The sequence below is a fragment of the Aspergillus pseudodeflectus genome, assembly GCF_044049435.1.
Source record: "Aspergillus pseudodeflectus strain CBS 756.74 chromosome Unknown BJX68scaffold_68, whole genome shotgun sequence".
Taxonomy (NCBI): domain Eukaryota; kingdom Fungi; phylum Ascomycota; class Eurotiomycetes; order Eurotiales; family Aspergillaceae; genus Aspergillus; species Aspergillus pseudodeflectus.
The window spans coordinates 62409-79790 of NW_027263844.1; the positions used below are offsets into that span (position 1 = coordinate 62409).

The following is a 17382-nucleotide window of genomic DNA, read 5'->3' on the forward strand; positions in this document are numbered from 1 at the left end:
CTGTTGATATATGGTCAAGTGCTTCTTTGCTACTCAATAACCAGTCAGATATCTACGTTTTAGCTACTAAGAAACTGCCATGCAGCCAACGCATGTTCCTCGTAACATGATAAAACTCCTCAACAGACGCCGACTCATTAACCGACGCCATCGTCAACGGACTACATCCATACACATAGGCCGGAATCCCCGCATACCGATAATGTTTACAATCAGTCGCACCCATGGACGGCGTCGCCACAGGCCGAGGCCCACCAGCGAGAGTAGCGCCGTTCTTCAGACACTCGACCATCGCGTGATCGAGTGGCGAGAAGCTGCTGGGGTTACTCGCCGCCTCTTGCTTCTTGAGCGTAATTGTTGCACCCTCTTCGTCTGCATATCGTCGCCCTATGCTGTCGAGAACAGAGAGAACGTCTTCGGCTGTCAATCCGACGGGAAGCCGGATGTCCAGCTCAAACTCGCATGTGTCGGGGATCATGTTTACCTTTGTGCCGCCTTTGATCGTGCCGATGTTGACTGTTGGTTTTGCGATGATGGTGGAGGTACCAGGGCCCATTGCTCGGTCAATAGCAGCCAGTGTCTCGGGGTTGTTCAGGTGGATGGCGATCTCAGGAGGTGCGTTGACATGCATCGACTCGACCGCCTCGATAACCTCCGCAAAGTACGCACTCGCAGTCCGGATAGCCCCCTTACTACTCGAATCAGCATCAGCCACATCACCAAGACAAAACTTCCTGGGGATATATATACCAACCTCAGATTCAAATACGCCCCATGCGCCCCCCTCGTCCTCACCACGCCCGTAATCCTCAACGTCCCCTTCTCTGAGAACCGAATCGTCATCCCACTCGGCTCCGAACTAAGCATGACATCCCCTCCCCACCTCGCTCGATCGCGCTTGATGAGAAACTGCGTTCCCCATCGCCCGCCCGTCTCCTCATCAGACACCGCGCATAGCGCAACACTCCCCCTAAGCTCCTCCCTCCGCTCATACAGCGCCGCGTACGCGATAACCAGCGAGGCCGTCCCAGACTTCATGTCAACAACCCCGCGCCCATGGATCCGCCCTTCATCGACATCACCGGAGTAGGGATCCCTATTCCATCCGTCTGTGTTATGACCAACGGGGAACGCATCGATGTGCCCGTTCAAGACGACGCGGGGCCCGGATCCCTTTCCACCGGTGAAGTCGCTGACGATGTTGGGGCACCCCGGTTGCGGTGCGATGATTTCGTAGGGGATGTCGTTCTCTGAGAGGTATGCTGTCAAGACGGAGGCTGCGGCGGAGGTGCTTCCTGGCGGGTTGGGGGATGGAGCGCGGACGAAGGATTGCAGGAGGTGCAGTTGGGCTGGTTGCGTTGCTTTGAGGGTTTTCAGGAGGGATTTTGGGGGGTCCATTATTCGGATTGTATCGGGCCTAGTCGAGGAGCTTGATGGCTTGATTTTTGGGAGAGATCTCTGGATGTTTTACGAGGAGAGTTTGTATAGATCTGTGAGTCATTGGGTCAAAGCACGTCATATGTACTCCAACCCTACCCTAGAGTAGCCATCTATATACGCTGTAGCAGCAACAATCTTGGGTTTCTAAAATGCGGAAATTGCTTTTTGTTCATCATGCTGCATTTTCTACTTCAAATCATTGTACCTACTAGCACTAGACTATTGCTATTAGTGCTTAAATTACCCTAGATAGTTCTTGTACAAGGGCAAAGCATATATGCTCTCACGGCCACTAAATATAACTTCACTCAGTATCTTTCTAATCAATATGTACTGCAGACGTAGTGGTGCACAAGCTTGACTTTATTATTGTTCTCCTAGGTTGTCCTGATATCAACTAAATATCTGTAGTGTTTCAAAGAAAAAGACAAAAAAGAGGTAGAGAGGGAGTAGCATAGCCTTCAACGGCGGTTCCTGCCGTTTATACTCCAGTGCTCAAAAGACGAAGGAGCAACCACCAGTCACAGTTCCCTAAAACAGAACAGGAAGGAACGATCGGGCAATGAGTCTGGTCGTTCCTCCCTTTCCCGCCAGTGACTTTCGAGGAAGGAGCGATCCAGGACCGGGAGATGTACCTTCTTGTTGAGAAGATGCAGAATATGGAAGGAGCGACCTGTGGCTCTTCTCAGATACGGAAGGCACGGTGGTCGCTCTTTCCTCCAGCTACAAGTGATATTCAGAGAAGGAGCGACCCAGCCTCGGGGGCCGGGGGACGTACCTTCCCAACTGAGACAGATGCGTATAGGGAAGGCAAGATCATGGACGGTCGAGGCTCCTTCCTCCCACTACCAATTAGGGCTGTGCGGAAGGTGCGACCATCCCAGTGAGGAACTATTGCACCTACCAAAATCAGAATGCGAAGGTCCGGCCTAGTGCAATATATACCCGTCTATCTTTTCTTTTCCTTGGACATCATACGACTGGTGCGAGCACATCAAGTGAAGAGGGCGCTCATTTGTGATAAGGTCTATACTCAGACGTCTAGGTATGCTTTATACTGCTCCTTGAGTCTTGTCCTCATTCCTTGACATGATTCCTGCGCGCATTCTACTCTGTATCCTGTAGTAGCATGGAAAATGGAGGGTTTGCCGGTTGCGTAATTGGGGCTCCAACCTCTCGAGCTAATGCATGCGGTCTTTGCAGCGTAACTGGATAGCCTTTACGCGAATGCAGTAGATTATTTTCTGTTTCTGTTCCAGTCATTACTGCATGCGCAGGCAGCTTCATTCGAAAGCGCACAGACTATCCGCCAGCATGGATAGGAAACCCTATAGTTGAATTCCGGAGGTCTTGTCGTTTCCCTCGGAAAACGCCCATCCTAACTATACATCTCTGGAGGATCCATATCGCCTCTAGAAACCCTTTTTGCTGCCTATCTACTCCTATCCTCTGTACAGCCATCCTCGGTGGACTAAACCTGGGCGTAGAGTGGAGGTGGGTCCCGATAGCGGTGGACATGAGTGGAGGCGGGGCGATACACAGTGGACAGGCTTTCACGACGACCATGAGTCGCCAGAACTCTGGTGAGTGTTTGGTACGTCCTGATAAGGCTCGGGTCAGCAGCACATTCTACGGGCTTCAGACATTGGCAGAGCTTTCCCCGCGTTTTACCAGGGCGCTTGTAACTTTGATTCTGTGGGGGAATTCAGGTGGTTGTATCGCTGTACATGGATTCTCTAGATCATGTATCATGTTATCATGTTTGCTGTCGAATTGGAAGGACTTTGTATAGTATATGCCAGTAAGTGTCTGTGAATACCACATCGCTGTCTTTCCAATCATGCTGTCCAATCGTTCGACCAAATATGAATGCAAAACTGGGAGATATGGTCCAAAGCCCCAACCCCAGCATATCCTGCACTAAGCGAGTGGGTCTACCAAAGTTTTACTAGGCGTGACCTCGAGTTACCCCGAATATTACAACCCTCCCAGATATCCAATCTGATCCTACAGGATCCATGAGATAAGGCCGTTTATGCTCTCAGTCCCCAACCATGGCCGCAGGCATTATTTATAAGTTTCGATATTCCGGCCTCCTAGACCTTCCCTCCCATCGCAACCTATCCGTGCTTCATCTTCTCTACTCTGTTTCTCTTTCTGTCTTATCCTATCTTGCCCTGTCTTGTCATCTTGAATGAAAATGACCAAGTCTACCGAGGCCGGCTCCGGCAACAGGCCGGACATCGACGTCGACGCAGCCAGTATAGAGGGTACCGCTGCGGACGTGGACAAGGGCCAGGTTGCCTATGATGATAAGAGCGTTGATCCAGCTCTCAGGCTGACCGGCGGCGTGGTCGTCGAGTTTACGCCGGAGGAGGAAAAGAGTGTACTCAAGAATATCGACTGGCACATGCTGCCGCTGATGTGCTGGGTGTATATGATCCAGTTCGCGGACAAGACGACGCTCAAGTATGCGTCGCTGATGGGGATTCAGGAGGACACGAAGCTCGTGGGCAATCAGTATAGCTGGGTGTCGAGTATTTTCTACGCGGGGTATCTTGCTTGGGAGTATGTCGTCCTTTCCCTTTCCCTTTCCCCTTCCCCTTCCCCTTTCCATCCCCGTCATTGATAGGGTCGAGATCTTGAGCTAATGATTTGATATAGATTCCCCACCACATACCTCTTCCGCCGCCTCCCCGTGGGCAAATACACAGCAATCAACATCGTCTGCTGGGGCGTCGCGCTCTCCTGCCACGCCGCAACAACAAACTACGCCGGCCTCCTCGCCGTCCGCTTCCTCCTGGGCGCCTTCGAAGCAACCGTAACCCCTGCCTTCGTCCTCATAACCTCCATGTGGTTCCGGCAGGGCGAGCAGGGCCGCCGAATGGGCTACTGGCTGTCCTGCAACGGCGTCGCGCTGATCCTCATGGCGTTTATCGGGTACGGTCTGTCGGCGATTACATCGGCGCACCTGGCGCCGTGGCGGATTCTGTTTCTGCTCTTGGGGCTTATCACTGTTGCGACGGGTGTCGTGTATTTCTGGTTCCTCCCGGATAACCAGACGAACGCAAAGTTTCTGGACGAGCGCGAGAAGCTCATTGCCGTGGAACGCATCCGCGATAATTTCCAGGGGATCGGGAGTCAGGTCTGGAAATGGAGCCAATTCCGCGAAGCATTCTGCGATCCGCGGACGTACCTGTACGTCCTCTTCTCGGCGCTCATGAATATCCCGAATGGAGGAATCACAACGTTCGGCTCCCTCGTGGTCAAATCCTTCGGCTTCGACGCCCGCACCGCCCTCCTCCTCGACGGACCCTCGGGCGCCTTCGATATCGCAGGCAAACTCATCTTCACGTACTTCTCCGACAGACTCCTCGACCGCACCTCCATGGCCTTTGTCGCGATCCTCATCGCCATGACCGGCAGCATCCTCATGATTGTCGTCCCGCAGGATATCAAACCCGTCCTGCTGATCGGGTACTACATGATCTCCGTGGCCGGCGCCTCGTGGGGATTAGTCATGACAGCCATCTCGAACAATACCCTGGGGTACACGAAGAAAGTAACCGTCAACGGGCTCCAGATCCTCGCGTACGCCGCGGGAAACTGGATCGGGCCGCAGACGTTCCGCGCGGATGATGCGCCAGAGTATCGACGGGGCAAGACGCTTGTGGCGATTATGTATGGGCTTGCGGCGGGGGTGTTGATTGTCATTCGGGTGGTGAATATAAGGGAGAATAAGAGGCGGGATCGGGTGCAGGCGGAGGAAGGGGTTGATTTGGAGGACGAGGGTGTTCGGGCGGAGATTGAGAGGAGGAAGTTTATGGATCTGACGGATTTTGAGCAGCCGCATTTTAGGTATATCTTGTAAACAAACGTCTGACGGGAAATAGCTCGGATAGTATCTATACATGCTCAGCGTGTCTGTATAAGAAGGGATGGGGGATCTGTCTTACTCTCTATGGATTTATCAAGGTACAAATATATGCTTGACATATCCAGCGCTATAGACCAGAATCATTATAATGCTGGATGAGGGTGCCACCAATTGACCTCTGATTTTGTCACCCCTCTGTGGAACAACTCCTGAATGAACGTCCAAAGTGGATGTCTATGTCGTATAGCTACTATATGGGAGCCGATCTAGGGCTAACGAAATGTGGAGGGAACCATTGGCCATACTACGTTTCTTGTAATTCAAGAGGCTTGTTGAACTCTTTAGTTTTGTAGTGGCCTTTGCAAAGGGTCTGGCGTTTCTATAACCGGCCTATGTGTACATTATTGACAGACACTACTGGTGATTTCTGAGGGTGCTGGTTGAACTATATATCTCTAGGACAAATTACGGTAAGAAACTATAATACAAGTTAATCCATGAGGAACCCTTAACACACTACCTTTTTAGATATTTTAGGACCAAGCAGACATTATCAAGTTATTTACTGATCCTTTGTCGAGGCAAGCTTTCAGGAATACAACCCCAGTCAATCGGGCCCCGCTGATCGCGATTGAGACAGGGCCGGGGCGCTGCTAAATTTATCCAACCGGACGAGCAGATCCAGCTTCCTCTATGCTGGAACCCGGTGATTACTGCATAGTGGGCAAGGAAGTCTATTGGAGGGATATAGTTTGTCACGGTTTGTGAATATTATTTATTTTTGTGGATGGACAGTATCCAGGCCCCGATTCGTGATGGCCTCAGGCTGCTTGGAAATCTGACCGGAATGACTGGCTGGGATCGTCAGCGTGGGGGATCCGAGCGATCATCGAGTCGAGTCTTAATGTTGCGTCGCGGTGTATCTCGAGTCCTAAAGACTGCCAGTAAAGGAACAACTCAAAGAGAACAATGAAAGACATCAGGATAAAGCGATGAAACGATAAAAAGAGGTTTCACCACTCAATGAACCCTGATGGTAGGTGGGCTGCACGACCCACGTAGATCTCCCCATTGTCCAGCGTTCATCCCCAGGGTCCTCACTCCTCACTGCACGCCTCAACTCAACCTACACCGTATAAATGCCAGATGTCCCTTGACATGGTCAATCCCGCCAGAGACTCAGTGGCACATCCAAGTGTCCGTGTGTTGTCGCTCTGACGCAGTCGCTGTTAACTAATCCTGATTATCTAATATTTCCGTCATTTCTTGAGCTCTGCTTCTCTCCAACTGGAATTTCATCATCCTCCAAATCCCAAGATCCCAATCCTCATCATGGCTGCCTCCAACGACGTTCGGGGCTGGGTCATGAGCGCCGTTTCTGGTGCTGGTGAGTGTCTCAGCATTGAAAAAAGAATGGGCTCAATCTAACTTGTCCAGCCTGCATCCTGGGGTCGTCTGTCATTTGCGTCGATCTTCTCGCCCGCCGCTTCTCCCCGCGCAGCGACTTTCAAATCGCTCACAGCAATGTCTTTTTATCCGCATCTCTCTGCCTCAGTTCAGGCGTAATTGTAGGCACCAATCTCTCTTTTACAATATCTGTGCCGCAGCTGACGCGTCTAGCTCTTCACTTCGCTGTACAGCCTGCTCCCCACTGCCCGCGACTACCTCGAGAAAGCCGGCTGGTCCCCTTCTCGATCCTCCTACGCACTCGTCAGCCTCTTTATCGCCGGAGTCGTCGGCATCCGAGCTCTCTCCGCCCTCTTACACAAATTTCTCCCCTCCCACGTCGTCGATTGCGCCCATAGCCATGGCCTACCGCCACCCCGCGACGCCGATCTCGAGCGCGGCACCGCACACCGGCATTCAGCCCCGAGCAAACCACACCAATCCTCCGAGCGAACGCCTCTCCTCTCTCACAAATCCACACCGGCAGTCATTGGGGCCGCACAGATGACGGAGCGTCGTGCGGATGGGGTCGCCCGCAGCGGTCCAGAACCCTGGCGGGTCCGCCTCGGACGCCGTCTGGGCAGTTTTATTGGGGCGCCCAAGTCGCACTGCGATGAGAACGGTCCGTGCTATGGGTTCTCGCAGGCGTGTGGTGATGAGTGCACAAAGACCCTGGTCCGCCCGGCGATTACAGCAGACGACGCCTCCGAGTCCGACGTCCCTGCTGCCGAGCACTCTCCGGGTATTTCCAGCACCTCGTCGCAGACGGATGTAGCCGAAAGGCCGATCTCATCGCACTCGCACCTCGAGCCGGAGGAACTCCCCAAGCCGTCCCTACCAGATATCAAACACCACCATCACGTCCCCCAGAATGCCTTTTTATCCATCGGCCTCCAGACATCCGTCGCAATCGCCCTCCACAAACTCCCCGAGGGCTTCATCACCTACGCCACAAACCACGCGAGCCCAACCCTCGGCATGACCGTCTTCCTCGCCCTCTTCATCCACAACATCAGCGAAGGCTTCGCCATGGCATTGCCTCTGTACCTCGCGCTAAACTCCCGCGGCTGGGCCATGTTCTGGTCGAGCCTCCTCGGCGGAATCAGCCAACCAGCGGGAGCCGGTCTCGCCGCGCTCTGGATCTGGGGAGCGCGCAAGGCAGGCAGTGGCGCGGGCGGCGGGCAGAACGAGACGTCGTGGGCTGTCTATGGGTGCATGTTTGCTGTTACGGCTGGGGTTATGACGTCGGTCGGGCTGCAGCTGTTTACCGAGGGGCTTGTGCTGACGCATCAGCGGAATATGGCGATTGGGTTTGCGATTGGCGGGATGGGGCTGATGGGGCTGAGTTTTGCGTTGACGACTTGACTTGAGATATGGAATGTCGTTGGATTGTTCCTTTTTTTTTTTTTGTTTCTTGATCATTGGTTGTAGCTTTTGTATTCTTGGTATGCCTGGTTTTGGCTGGAAAACGTGACATGCGCTTGGACTTGGTGCATCTGCATCTGCTTTGGAGTTATCCTTAGGATTAGACTTGGAAACGAGTTACGATACTACTTATGGATAGACTGCTCGTGTACGCAGTCAATTGGAGTCTATACATAGCTTACTTTACTCTGTGGACTGATACGAATATTGAGGTCATGACAGTAGTGTGTATGTACTAGTATAAGTATATGGACGCTTTTGATCAGTTGTATATGCAAATCACCGCCAACGCCTATGCAATCGGTATAGTATAATATAGTATAACAGGGTAGGTAGAGGAAAATAGCACCCGGAGAGGTAGACATCTACGACCCCTTCGCAGCCTCGCGCTCCCTCTTCCTCGCCAAGTATCGCTCGCGCGCACTCGAGACCTCCGTGTTCGTCTTCTGGCTGCGATTCCGCTCCGCAATCTCCTTTTGCTTCGCCGCCTCGGCCTCCGCGCGCTGTCGCTCTTGCTCTTCCAATTGTGCAGCGATCATCTCGGTCTGGCGAGCGCGTTGGGCCGCGCGTCCACCCGTCTGGACGGGTCGGGCTCGCGATGCAGCAGATGGTCCAGCGCCGGGTTTACCGACAGTTGGTGCGGCGGTCTTTGGTTTCGGTGCGACGTTCAGTCCCGCGGAGAGGAGTTGGCGCTTGTCGACGACCTGGCCGTCGTCGTTGACGGCGATGTGAGCGCCGCGGGCATTCAGTTCCGCTGCCATTTGAGCTTCTGTCTTTTCCTTCTCCTTCTCCTCCTCCTCCGACGTCGCAGGTACACCATCTCCAGCAGCACCCTCCTTGACCTTCCTCGCCGCCTCATCCGCGGCCTTCATAACAGCCTCGTGCTGCTCCTCGCCCCTACTCAACAAATCCCGGTAAAACCCAACCATTCCGGACCCGCCATTCTTCCTCCTCCGTTCCTCCTCCGCCGCCTCCCTCGCCTTCTCCTCCTCCTCAACCCGCCTCAACTCCTCCTGCTGCGCCTTGTAAGCACTCGTAACGAACTTCTCCTTATCGGCAAACTCCTCGCCTTCGGCTTCGCGCTCCTTGGCGAGCAGTCGATCGCGCGCACGCATCTGGTCGCGTTTGCGGATTTCGGCGCTGCGGAGGAGGGAGGTCATGTAGCGGGGGACGCCGTCCCCGCTTTCGTCGTCCTCGGCGGTGGATTTCTTCTTCGGTTTCACGTGGAGGGACTCGTAGACGGCGTCGTAGGAGTAGATTGAGGGGTCGACGTCTTGCGCTTCCGCAGCGTGTTTCTTGCTGCTGTGGAGGGCCGAGAGGTTTGTGTATTCGCGGTCCGGGGGCGCGGAGTTGAGGCCGTATTTTGTTCCTCCGTGCCCCGCTTTATCTTTGTTCTTATCTTGCCCATCCGCTTTCTCATCATCTTCGTCATCCGCAAATATCGACGCCTTGCTCAACGGCTTGATCTTCGGTTTCGCGCCTTGGCCCAGAGGGACGATCTTGCGTTTCGCGGGCCGCGCATCGTCGGGGTTTCCGGCCGAAACACTGGGCGCGTCATCACCGATTCCTCCTAATGTTGAGATTTCCGTCTCCTGTGCTCCGGTACCACGCCGCTCCTGTCCGTCCTCATCGTCAGAGTCCCCGCCGAACACGCCCTTCTTGCGCTTCTGGCCGCCGCCGCCGGCTAGTGGGTTCGGTTTCAGCGGGTTGGGTTTTGAGTTTTTAGAGAGGTTGAGGCGCATGCTTGTTGCTGGCTGGTATTGAAGGTATATGAGGCCGAGAGAGTGGTGAGCTCTATGAATCTGGAGAAATTGTGGTTAGTTACTTCACTGAAAGATCGCTGTCGCTTGGTTTCGATAAATCGTGTTCACGTGACTACCTCTTATCGCCACGTGATAGCTTTCTCCGCGCCTTGGCTGCTCCGTCAGTCAACAAACCAAACCAAACATGAAGGCCCTCCGCTCCGCCCACGCCTCTAGCCTCTAGCCTCTAGCTCCCACCACACTCACCTCCACCTCCAACCCATCGCACTCTCTCAATTGCCCACATTACCCCCATCCCAACCACACACATACACAAAAAGCGGTTCCGAAAATGTCCTACTACTTCACAATCCTCTCGCCGACGGACGTCCCGTTGTTCAACATCGCGTTTGGGACCTCGAAATCCGGCGGCGACGGCATCGCCCGGTTCCGCTTCCCGGACGCCGCGCAGAACACGTACATGACGCAGTTTATCATCAATTCGTCGCTGGATATGCTCGAGGAGGCGCAGTGGATGAGTGGGAATATGTACGTTGGCCCTTTTTCTTCTCTTCCCTTCTCTTCTCTTTCTTTTGGTTGCTATGTGATTTGCAGTGAGTGGCATGGGGGCTGTAATGGTGGGGTAGGGGAAAGGAGGGGATTGGATGGGATTGGATTGGGATGATTGTGCTAACGGTTGATCTTCGCGACAGGTACCTCAAACACATCGACACCTACCCCCCCGCCTCAGCATACATCTCCGCATTCCTCACCCCCTCCGGAACGCGCTTCGTCCTCCTCCACCAACCGCCCCAACCGAATATCCCCGCGTCCTCAAGCACAACAGGCGCAGCGGGTAGCATGTCTATGAGCCTAAGCGCGAGCACGACATCTTCTTCAGGTGGGGGGTTATTCGGCGGGTCCGGGATCGGATCGAGTGGACGCACATCGAGCTCGTCGATTGCCGCGAACCCGACGGCGCCGCAGACGGAGGAGGCTGTGCGCCAGTTTATGAGTGAGGTCTATGAGGGGTATGTGAAGACGGTTATGAGTCCGTTTTATAGACGGGGGATGGAGATTAAGAGTCCCGTGTTTCGGGCGAGGGTTTCCGCGGCCGGGCGGAAGTGGTTGTAGTCTTCTGGGATTTTTGTCTTGTGTTTCTCTTTTCTTATCGGGTTTTGGCATTTGCTAGACGTACTTTGATGGCGAGGCGTTGCGGTGTTTATAGATTCAGGACAGGTCGGTCAAATGTGGCTTTTGATTTGAGCAGAGCTAAACACGCTAATCGCGAAATCTTAATAATACGTCCACGACACAGACCGGATCCAGAGATCGAGTAAGTCGCTCAGGACGTCATCTGGGGAGCCAGCTTCTTCACAGTGACGGCCTTGAAGTTTTCCACGGCATGTACAACATCGTCCAGCTTAGCCACCGCGCCAAAGATGCCTCCCTCCATCTTCACCGACTCAACGGTATTCATATGCAGCGCGGGCTCAGCGGCCGCGGAGCCGTCGTCCAAAAGCACACAGTCGAAACCACGGTCGTTCGCCTCGCGCATCGTCGTGCTCACACAGACGTCCGTCGTCACACCCGCGATCACAAGGTTCTTGACGCCCTTGTTGCGGAGGAGGAGCTCAAAGTCTGTGTGTGCGAATGCGCCTCGGCCCGGCTTGTCGATTACGGGTTCGCCGGGGAGCGGGTACAGTTCGTCGACGGTGTCGTGGCCGAGTTCGCCGCGGATTAGGAGGCGGCCTAGAGGGCCTTGGGAGCCGATTCCGAGGCCGGATTGGTTGTTGCGGGAGCGGTAGGCTTCTCGGCTGGAGAGGGTTGAGAGGTCGGGGCGGTGGCCTGGGTTGTTAGTCGAGTGTTTGAATACGTGGAGCGGGTGAATCACCTTCGCGTGTGTGATAGATGGGGAAACCGGCGGAGCGGAATGTATTCAAGAGGCGTTGGAGCTTTGGGATTAGTGCCTGCGCGGCTGATATGTCGTAGCCTTGGTAGTCCATATATCCACCTGGTGCGCAGACTGTATTTCAGTTAGCAATGTTCGTCAAGTTCAGGTTTCGACGAACTCACAATCCTTCTGCATATCGATGATAACCAGCGCAGTCGTATACGGCGTAAGAGTCGCATCATGCGGCCAGTCATACGGAGTAGCAGCAACCTGCCCTTTGCGGACCTTGTGGTGCGGAACCTGGCGCGGCTTCTCAATGATCGGCCCATGGTTGTGGGTAGGGTTCATGACGGTCAGCGTCCAGATGCCAGGAGTTCCAGCTGCAACTAGCATGAACGGACAGTCCATCAAGCGCGAGGTTCGCCTCCGCTTCCTCGTTTCCTCGGTGAGCCCATTGCGAGGACGGTAATGGCCGCCTCGATCGCAGCGAAGCCAGACCTTGGCTGTTCGTCCGGGCTTCTTCTCCGTGGGTGTGCTGGAGGATTTGACCACTACGTTGTATCCGTGAGCTTTTGCGTGCGCTTGCACAGAAGCAAGGAGTGATGTTCTAAAACTTGTTAGTGCGTTATTCGAGGACAAGAAGAGTAAGCTTACTTGTCAGGAAACGTCCCTTCTGGTGGTGGAAGAAGCTGCATTGACATGTCCGGGATGTCTGTAAGGTCGCTCGGCGCATCCAGATTCAGATCCGTTGGGTCCGCCATGGCGACGAAGTTTATGTCGACTTCCAGCGATCAAAGTTTCTACGCGCGTCAGCATCATCAAAGTCAATCCAATCCGCGACACGTGAAATTGCAGTTTCGCGCGTAGAAAACAAGGCCATTGTCCACTGTCCAGAGTTGGACATGGTGCGTGGAAGCAATGCCCGAGATTCTGATGGGAGAGATCATCTCGTGCGTGGTTATAGCGGACAACAGGTGTACGGCTGGGGATGGGTGGACCAGGCCCCAGAACGAAGGTTGGTCAATCAAAAAACGGCAGCACTTACTGGAACAACAGGAATATTGCTTTCTTACTAATGCTGATCCAGATGGAGGTCTCAAACGCCTGCTCGGAGAGTAATTCCAGCGGCAACAGGCATCGCCGCGAGTGTTAGACGCGAGGCTGGAGTGAGTGAGCCACGCCGTGTGTGTGTGTGCTCACTGGGCGTCATGTGATATCCCGTGACTTGCCGGACAGCCTCACCAAGACTGAGCATAAATAGATCCAACGGGGAGTTTTCGATGAGCTGGTGGTATAGAGCATGCTCTGTAGGTAACTATCTGTAGATATTTCACCCCGTCTTGACCTCATTAAGCGGTGGCTTCAAGGCAGTGGCATCCGTTGGGCAGAGATATATAGTTGAACCCAGGAAGGTATAAAGGAATAACCTCTGTGTATACTTCTTAGGTCTGATACAAGAGAACCTGGGATCTTATCAATAATCCTACAGAACCTTCACAGTACCTGATATTTCCTGCCTTTCTTGTCGCTTCAACTGAGCTTCAGCCACATATCCCCGTCGTACCACGCACTTGATGCTTGATGCCTGAAGATAAACAAGGCCCAACTAAGACGCATTGGGCTTAGAGGGATCGCCATGGACACCGCCTGGGCTGGACTGTGCTCAACAGGGTTAGGCGCAGTGTTGTTGTTCCCGTGGTCACAGCGCATCCACATGGTTCCCAGGTGTGCATCACATCTCCTTCCCTTCATATCGTCAACAAACCCCCTCCCGCCAGCCTCCCTCTGCCCTCTGTGAGGGATGCGCCAAAGGTAAGTCAACTTAACTCCGCGGCCTCGTTTCTTCTCTCGCCATATTCGCCTTCATTTGCAACCTCATATTTCACCGCCGCTCGCCTCATTCAGCCGTCGCAATCTCCGAATTACTGCGACACCGTCACCGCCTCGGCCCCTCCAACATCGTCTCGTCAACCATCGCTGTGATACACCACAAACACCGAGATTTTGCGTATATGGGCTTGTATTATCGTCTCACGTCGATGGATAACACATTTGCCATTTAAATATCCTCAACTCGCTCTCATTTCTTCGCTGAGATCTTCCGCCGTGGACCCCTGGAACGTGCGCCCCCTACGCAGCATCGCCTGGTGCGGGCATAATGCCTTCCGCCGATGAGCCTTCTTCATCCCGCACCAATGGGTCCAGCTCTCGCTCAGACCAGCTCGCACATTACAAATCACAATATGAGCAACTTGAATCTGAGTTGGCGGACTTTCAGGCTTCCAGCCGCGAACTGGAGGCGGAGTTAGAGAAGGAGATTGAGGCATCTGAGAAGCGCGAGCGGCAGTTGAAGGAGAAGGTGGATAATCTGAGATATGAAGTCGATGAATGGAAGGTAAGATACCCCGTAGACCCTATTTTGTGGGATACCGACTCACCGCCTCCTCTAGTCCAAGTACAAACAGTCCAAGTCGGAAGCGAATAGTGCCCAGAACACCCTGCAGAAGGAAATCACCTCGCTGCGAGACGCAAACCGGACACTACAGCTGAAGATACGAGATATTGAGGTTGCAAATGATGACTATGAACGTCAGGCGCGTCATACGACTTCGTCCCTGGAGGATCTGGAGTCCAAGTTTAATATGGCTATTGAGAGGGGCGTCCTGTTGGAAGAAGAGATCAAAGCTGGTGAACAGGAGCGGGAGGATCTGCGGATACAGAATCAGCGACTCCGCGACGAACTGAACGAGCAAAAGATTGAAACCGAGATCATCCAAGAGAAGCTCCGAAACGGTGGCCGTCGTCGCCGCCCAGCGCCTTTGAGCCGCAGCCCATCGACACCGCATACCCCAGAGATCTTCGATCGCTCTCCCGGAGCTTCGACTGTATCTTCACCTTTGTTTACCACTCCACCAACGAAATTGTCGCTAGCGCTGGCTTCTGCTACTGCGACACCTCCATCACCTCCCATATCAGAGACGTCCAGCAGCATGCGCAAGTCATTGACGGCGACGCCCGGATTCCCCCTTCAGAAGGCTGCCGCTCCCGATTTTTCTCGGTCATTGTATGGGCCCCGGACGCAGCGATTTGCGGCACATTCTCGAGCTACTTCTTTTGCGTTTAGCACCGGCCGCTCAACCTCGTCCGTTACCTCTCGTCCTAGCCTACCCAAGCAGAACAACACGACAAACACCAACAACGTTGCGAGCCGTCCTTCTGGTATACCCAAATCAGGGTCATTATACCAGATTCGCGGTCTTATTGGCAAAATGCAAAAGCTGGAAGAGAGGGTTCAGTCTGCAAAATCCAAGCTACCCCCTCCTTCAGAAACCGCGTCGCGGGCCTCGTCCCGTGCGAACTCCGTTATCGGTGACAGTCCCGTTACATCAGCTCTGTCCATGCGACGGGACCAACGCAAGCGCATGAGCGGTAGCAGCTTCAGTTCATCCATCAACCAGGGGGAAGGGACCCCTTCTTACGTTACATCCAGTCGGCCGTCCTATGGAACGAGAAGCAAAGGCGATAGCCGACCTAGCAGTCGCACCAGTTTCTCTAGTTCCTTCAGCCACAGCACTCATCCGAGTGTCGCGGCCTCAAACCGCCCTGAAAGTCGCCAGAGCCGCACAAAGACACCTCTAGGTCACTATTCCACCAACCCCACCACCGAAAGCCGGCGGCCACGATCGTCGCTCAGCAACCCCGCAGGACAATCTACGCCCGTCAACGGCATGTCGTACATTGATGAGGACGAAGATCTGGCGGAGCAACTGTCTGTGCGTGCGAAGATTAGTGAAACGCAGCCTCGCCCTACCCGCCTCCCGTCGTTCTCCACACCCACTGGCCTCAAAAAGCGAGCGACTAGCGGCGTCTCGGGAATCCCGGCGCCTCGAAGCTTACGCCGGGAGAACACCATGGGGCCACCCACCACGAGAGCTAAAGCCGGCGATTTGGGCGAAACATTTTAAGCTCGGCCGCTTAATGGACATCTACAAAGTTTGACAGCTCGAATGCTGGTCAACCGCACATAACCGTTCAGGATACGGACTTTGTTCTTGGAGCATTTCTTCTGATTTGAGCCGGTACTTGATTTTATTGGATGGAAGATCCCAGTCTCGGAGTACCTTGGAAAGGGTTTTAATTCATAGATTGGGGTTCTCGATATACCGCCACGCATCTGTACAGTCGGACACTTGTATATTTGAGTGGGGTGGCACTGTTTGATCTTGTCGGGGACTCTCCAACCAACTCCTCCGGGGTGTGGAGAGGGTCCCATCGGCGTCCAAGCTGTTTCTCAGCATACTTACTATTTCTTTGGGTTGTACTTGGTCCTGTGTATTGTTGTCTTAGGCGTTCTAATACCCAGTGACTTCGAATTCAGTATCTACTTTATTCCTATGCCTTGTAGTGGGATATGTACTTTTGTTCCCGGACCACGCCTGACGTGATGGAAGCCCACGAGCGCCAAGTCGTCCGTGCCCGGTGTCAAACATGCATATTGTAGTATGTGTTCCCGAGCTCGGGAATGTCGGTGATGATCTAGAAAACGGTTCGCCGTGTACTATCTGGCAGAGAGAATCCTTTTCTAACGGAGTGATACGTTTGGACTGAACCTCGCCCTGTTATGCGGTGCCCAGAGCGAAAGATTTGGTATTGGCCGTGCATACTACTGAACGTTGACGTTTGCGGCGGATTGACCACGAGTCTGGATCGCAGAATCAAGCCTCAAAACTCCTTGATTGGTCTAGACCTGTCATTGCGAAAAGTACTCCATGAAAGCCAGGAAGAAGTGGAAGCGGTTGTCTGTTGTTGCAATTTTGCTGTTCCCAGCTCGAGAGCCAGGAACGGTGAACCAGACCCAGCCTTAAGAGAGAAATCCCTGGCTAGTCGGAATACGGCTAGTCCGTCTCCCGATTTGCTGAGGGCGATCATTTCCCAAAGCTCCAACTCCCCAACGTGAATCACATTTCCACAAGCACTCATTGGTGGGATACTCGACCGGTGCCAACATAGCCGATTGTGGTTAGTGAGATGGGCGGCCGCTTGGATGCGGGTCAGAGTATCGTGTAATCTTCGATTACCAGCCTGAAGAACTTCAAGTTGAATCTTCTCTGCGGTGGGCTGACGGGTGATTCGTATGCGAATAGTCTGGTAGCTTTGAATGCTTTTGATGACTTGATCCTGAGATGAACTTTGGGAACGAGAGCCGGTCGGTGTCGCTTGCGCGTGAGTCGGAGCATTCGGAACATCTACAAGTGATCTTCAACTCCGAGTATTGCTGGGCTATCCAACTCGCCGAGCCGACTCGAGATTTTATACTCCGGGCACTGGCAGTTTCTACTCAGCTTACGGGGATGGCCATGATAATCATGGAAAGGATCCGCAGGACTTGAATAGTATTGCTACTACCTGGTCAACGAGAATCATGCGCCAATACAATAAAACTTTGAAACATCTTAGAGACCACGGTTCAGCACTCGGCACTTAAAGTTGACGGCAGATAGTACCACGCAGTTTCGTGATGTAATTCAGTTACAGTTTCACGATATACTACTAGTTAG

General features: G+C 53.6%; 7 protein-coding genes across 7 annotated transcripts; 4 read left to right on the top strand and 3 right to left on the bottom strand.

Moving 5' to 3' along the window:
• Nucleotides 1–52: 52 nt before the first annotated feature.
• BJX68DRAFT_271812 (uncharacterized protein) lies at nucleotides 53–1398 on the bottom strand (the record flags this gene model as incomplete). Its single annotated transcript, XM_071047038.1, has 2 exons — nucleotides 53–692; nucleotides 755–1398. 2 exons carry the CDS (start codon nucleotides 1396–1398, stop codon nucleotides 53–55), a joined length of 1284 nt encoding a protein of 427 aa, XP_070893876.1.
• Nucleotides 1399–3466: 2068 nt separating this feature from the next.
• BJX68DRAFT_279098 (allantoate permease family MFS transporter) lies at nucleotides 3467–5311 on the top strand (the record flags this gene model as incomplete). The annotated part of the gene is made up of 2 exons (XM_071048662.1): nucleotides 3467–4008; nucleotides 4105–5311. The coding sequence occupies exons 1-2, from the start codon at nucleotides 3635–3637 to the stop codon at nucleotides 5309–5311; spliced, it is 1581 nt and encodes a 526-aa protein (XP_070893877.1). The 5' UTR covers nucleotides 3467–3634.
• A 1159-nt stretch (nucleotides 5312–6470) lies between these two features.
• Nucleotides 6471–8141, top strand: BJX68DRAFT_189854 (Zn(2+) transporter ZRT3). The gene is made up of 3 exons (XM_071037359.1): nucleotides 6471–6704; nucleotides 6755–6885; nucleotides 6938–8141. Exons 1-3 carry the CDS (start codon nucleotides 6650–6652, stop codon nucleotides 8126–8128), a joined length of 1377 nt encoding a protein of 458 aa, XP_070893878.1. The 5' UTR covers nucleotides 6471–6649; the 3' UTR covers nucleotides 8129–8141.
• A 374-nt stretch (nucleotides 8142–8515) lies between these two features.
• On the bottom strand, nucleotides 8516–10002 carry BJX68DRAFT_247054 (splicing regulator NSRP1-like domain-containing protein). The gene has a single exon (XM_071041724.1). It carries the CDS (start codon nucleotides 9928–9930, stop codon nucleotides 8554–8556), a length of 1377 nt encoding a protein of 458 aa, XP_070893879.1. The 5' UTR covers nucleotides 9931–10002; the 3' UTR covers nucleotides 8516–8553.
• A 135-nt stretch (nucleotides 10003–10137) lies between these two features.
• BJX68DRAFT_189890 (TRAPP subunit TRS20) lies at nucleotides 10138–11218 on the top strand. The gene is made up of 2 exons (XM_071037360.1): nucleotides 10138–10479; nucleotides 10644–11218. Exons 1-2 carry the CDS (start codon nucleotides 10283–10285, stop codon nucleotides 11062–11064), a joined length of 618 nt encoding a protein of 205 aa, XP_070893880.1. The 5' UTR covers nucleotides 10138–10282; the 3' UTR covers nucleotides 11065–11218.
• A 57-nt stretch (nucleotides 11219–11275) lies between these two features.
• BJX68DRAFT_271817 (cysteine hydrolase family protein) lies at nucleotides 11276–12585 on the bottom strand (the record flags this gene model as incomplete). Its single annotated transcript, XM_071047039.1, has 4 exons — nucleotides 11276–11778; nucleotides 11825–11956; nucleotides 12007–12431; nucleotides 12479–12585. 4 exons carry the CDS (start codon nucleotides 12583–12585, stop codon nucleotides 11276–11278), a joined length of 1167 nt encoding a protein of 388 aa, XP_070893881.1.
• A 966-nt stretch (nucleotides 12586–13551) lies between these two features.
• On the top strand, nucleotides 13552–16201 carry nde1 (nuclear distribution protein NudE). The gene is made up of 2 exons (XM_071041725.1): nucleotides 13552–14219; nucleotides 14275–16201. Exons 1-2 carry the CDS (start codon nucleotides 13983–13985, stop codon nucleotides 15787–15789), a joined length of 1752 nt encoding a protein of 583 aa, XP_070893882.1. The 5' UTR covers nucleotides 13552–13982; the 3' UTR covers nucleotides 15790–16201.
• The last annotated feature ends 1181 nt before the right edge of the window (nucleotides 16202–17382 follow it).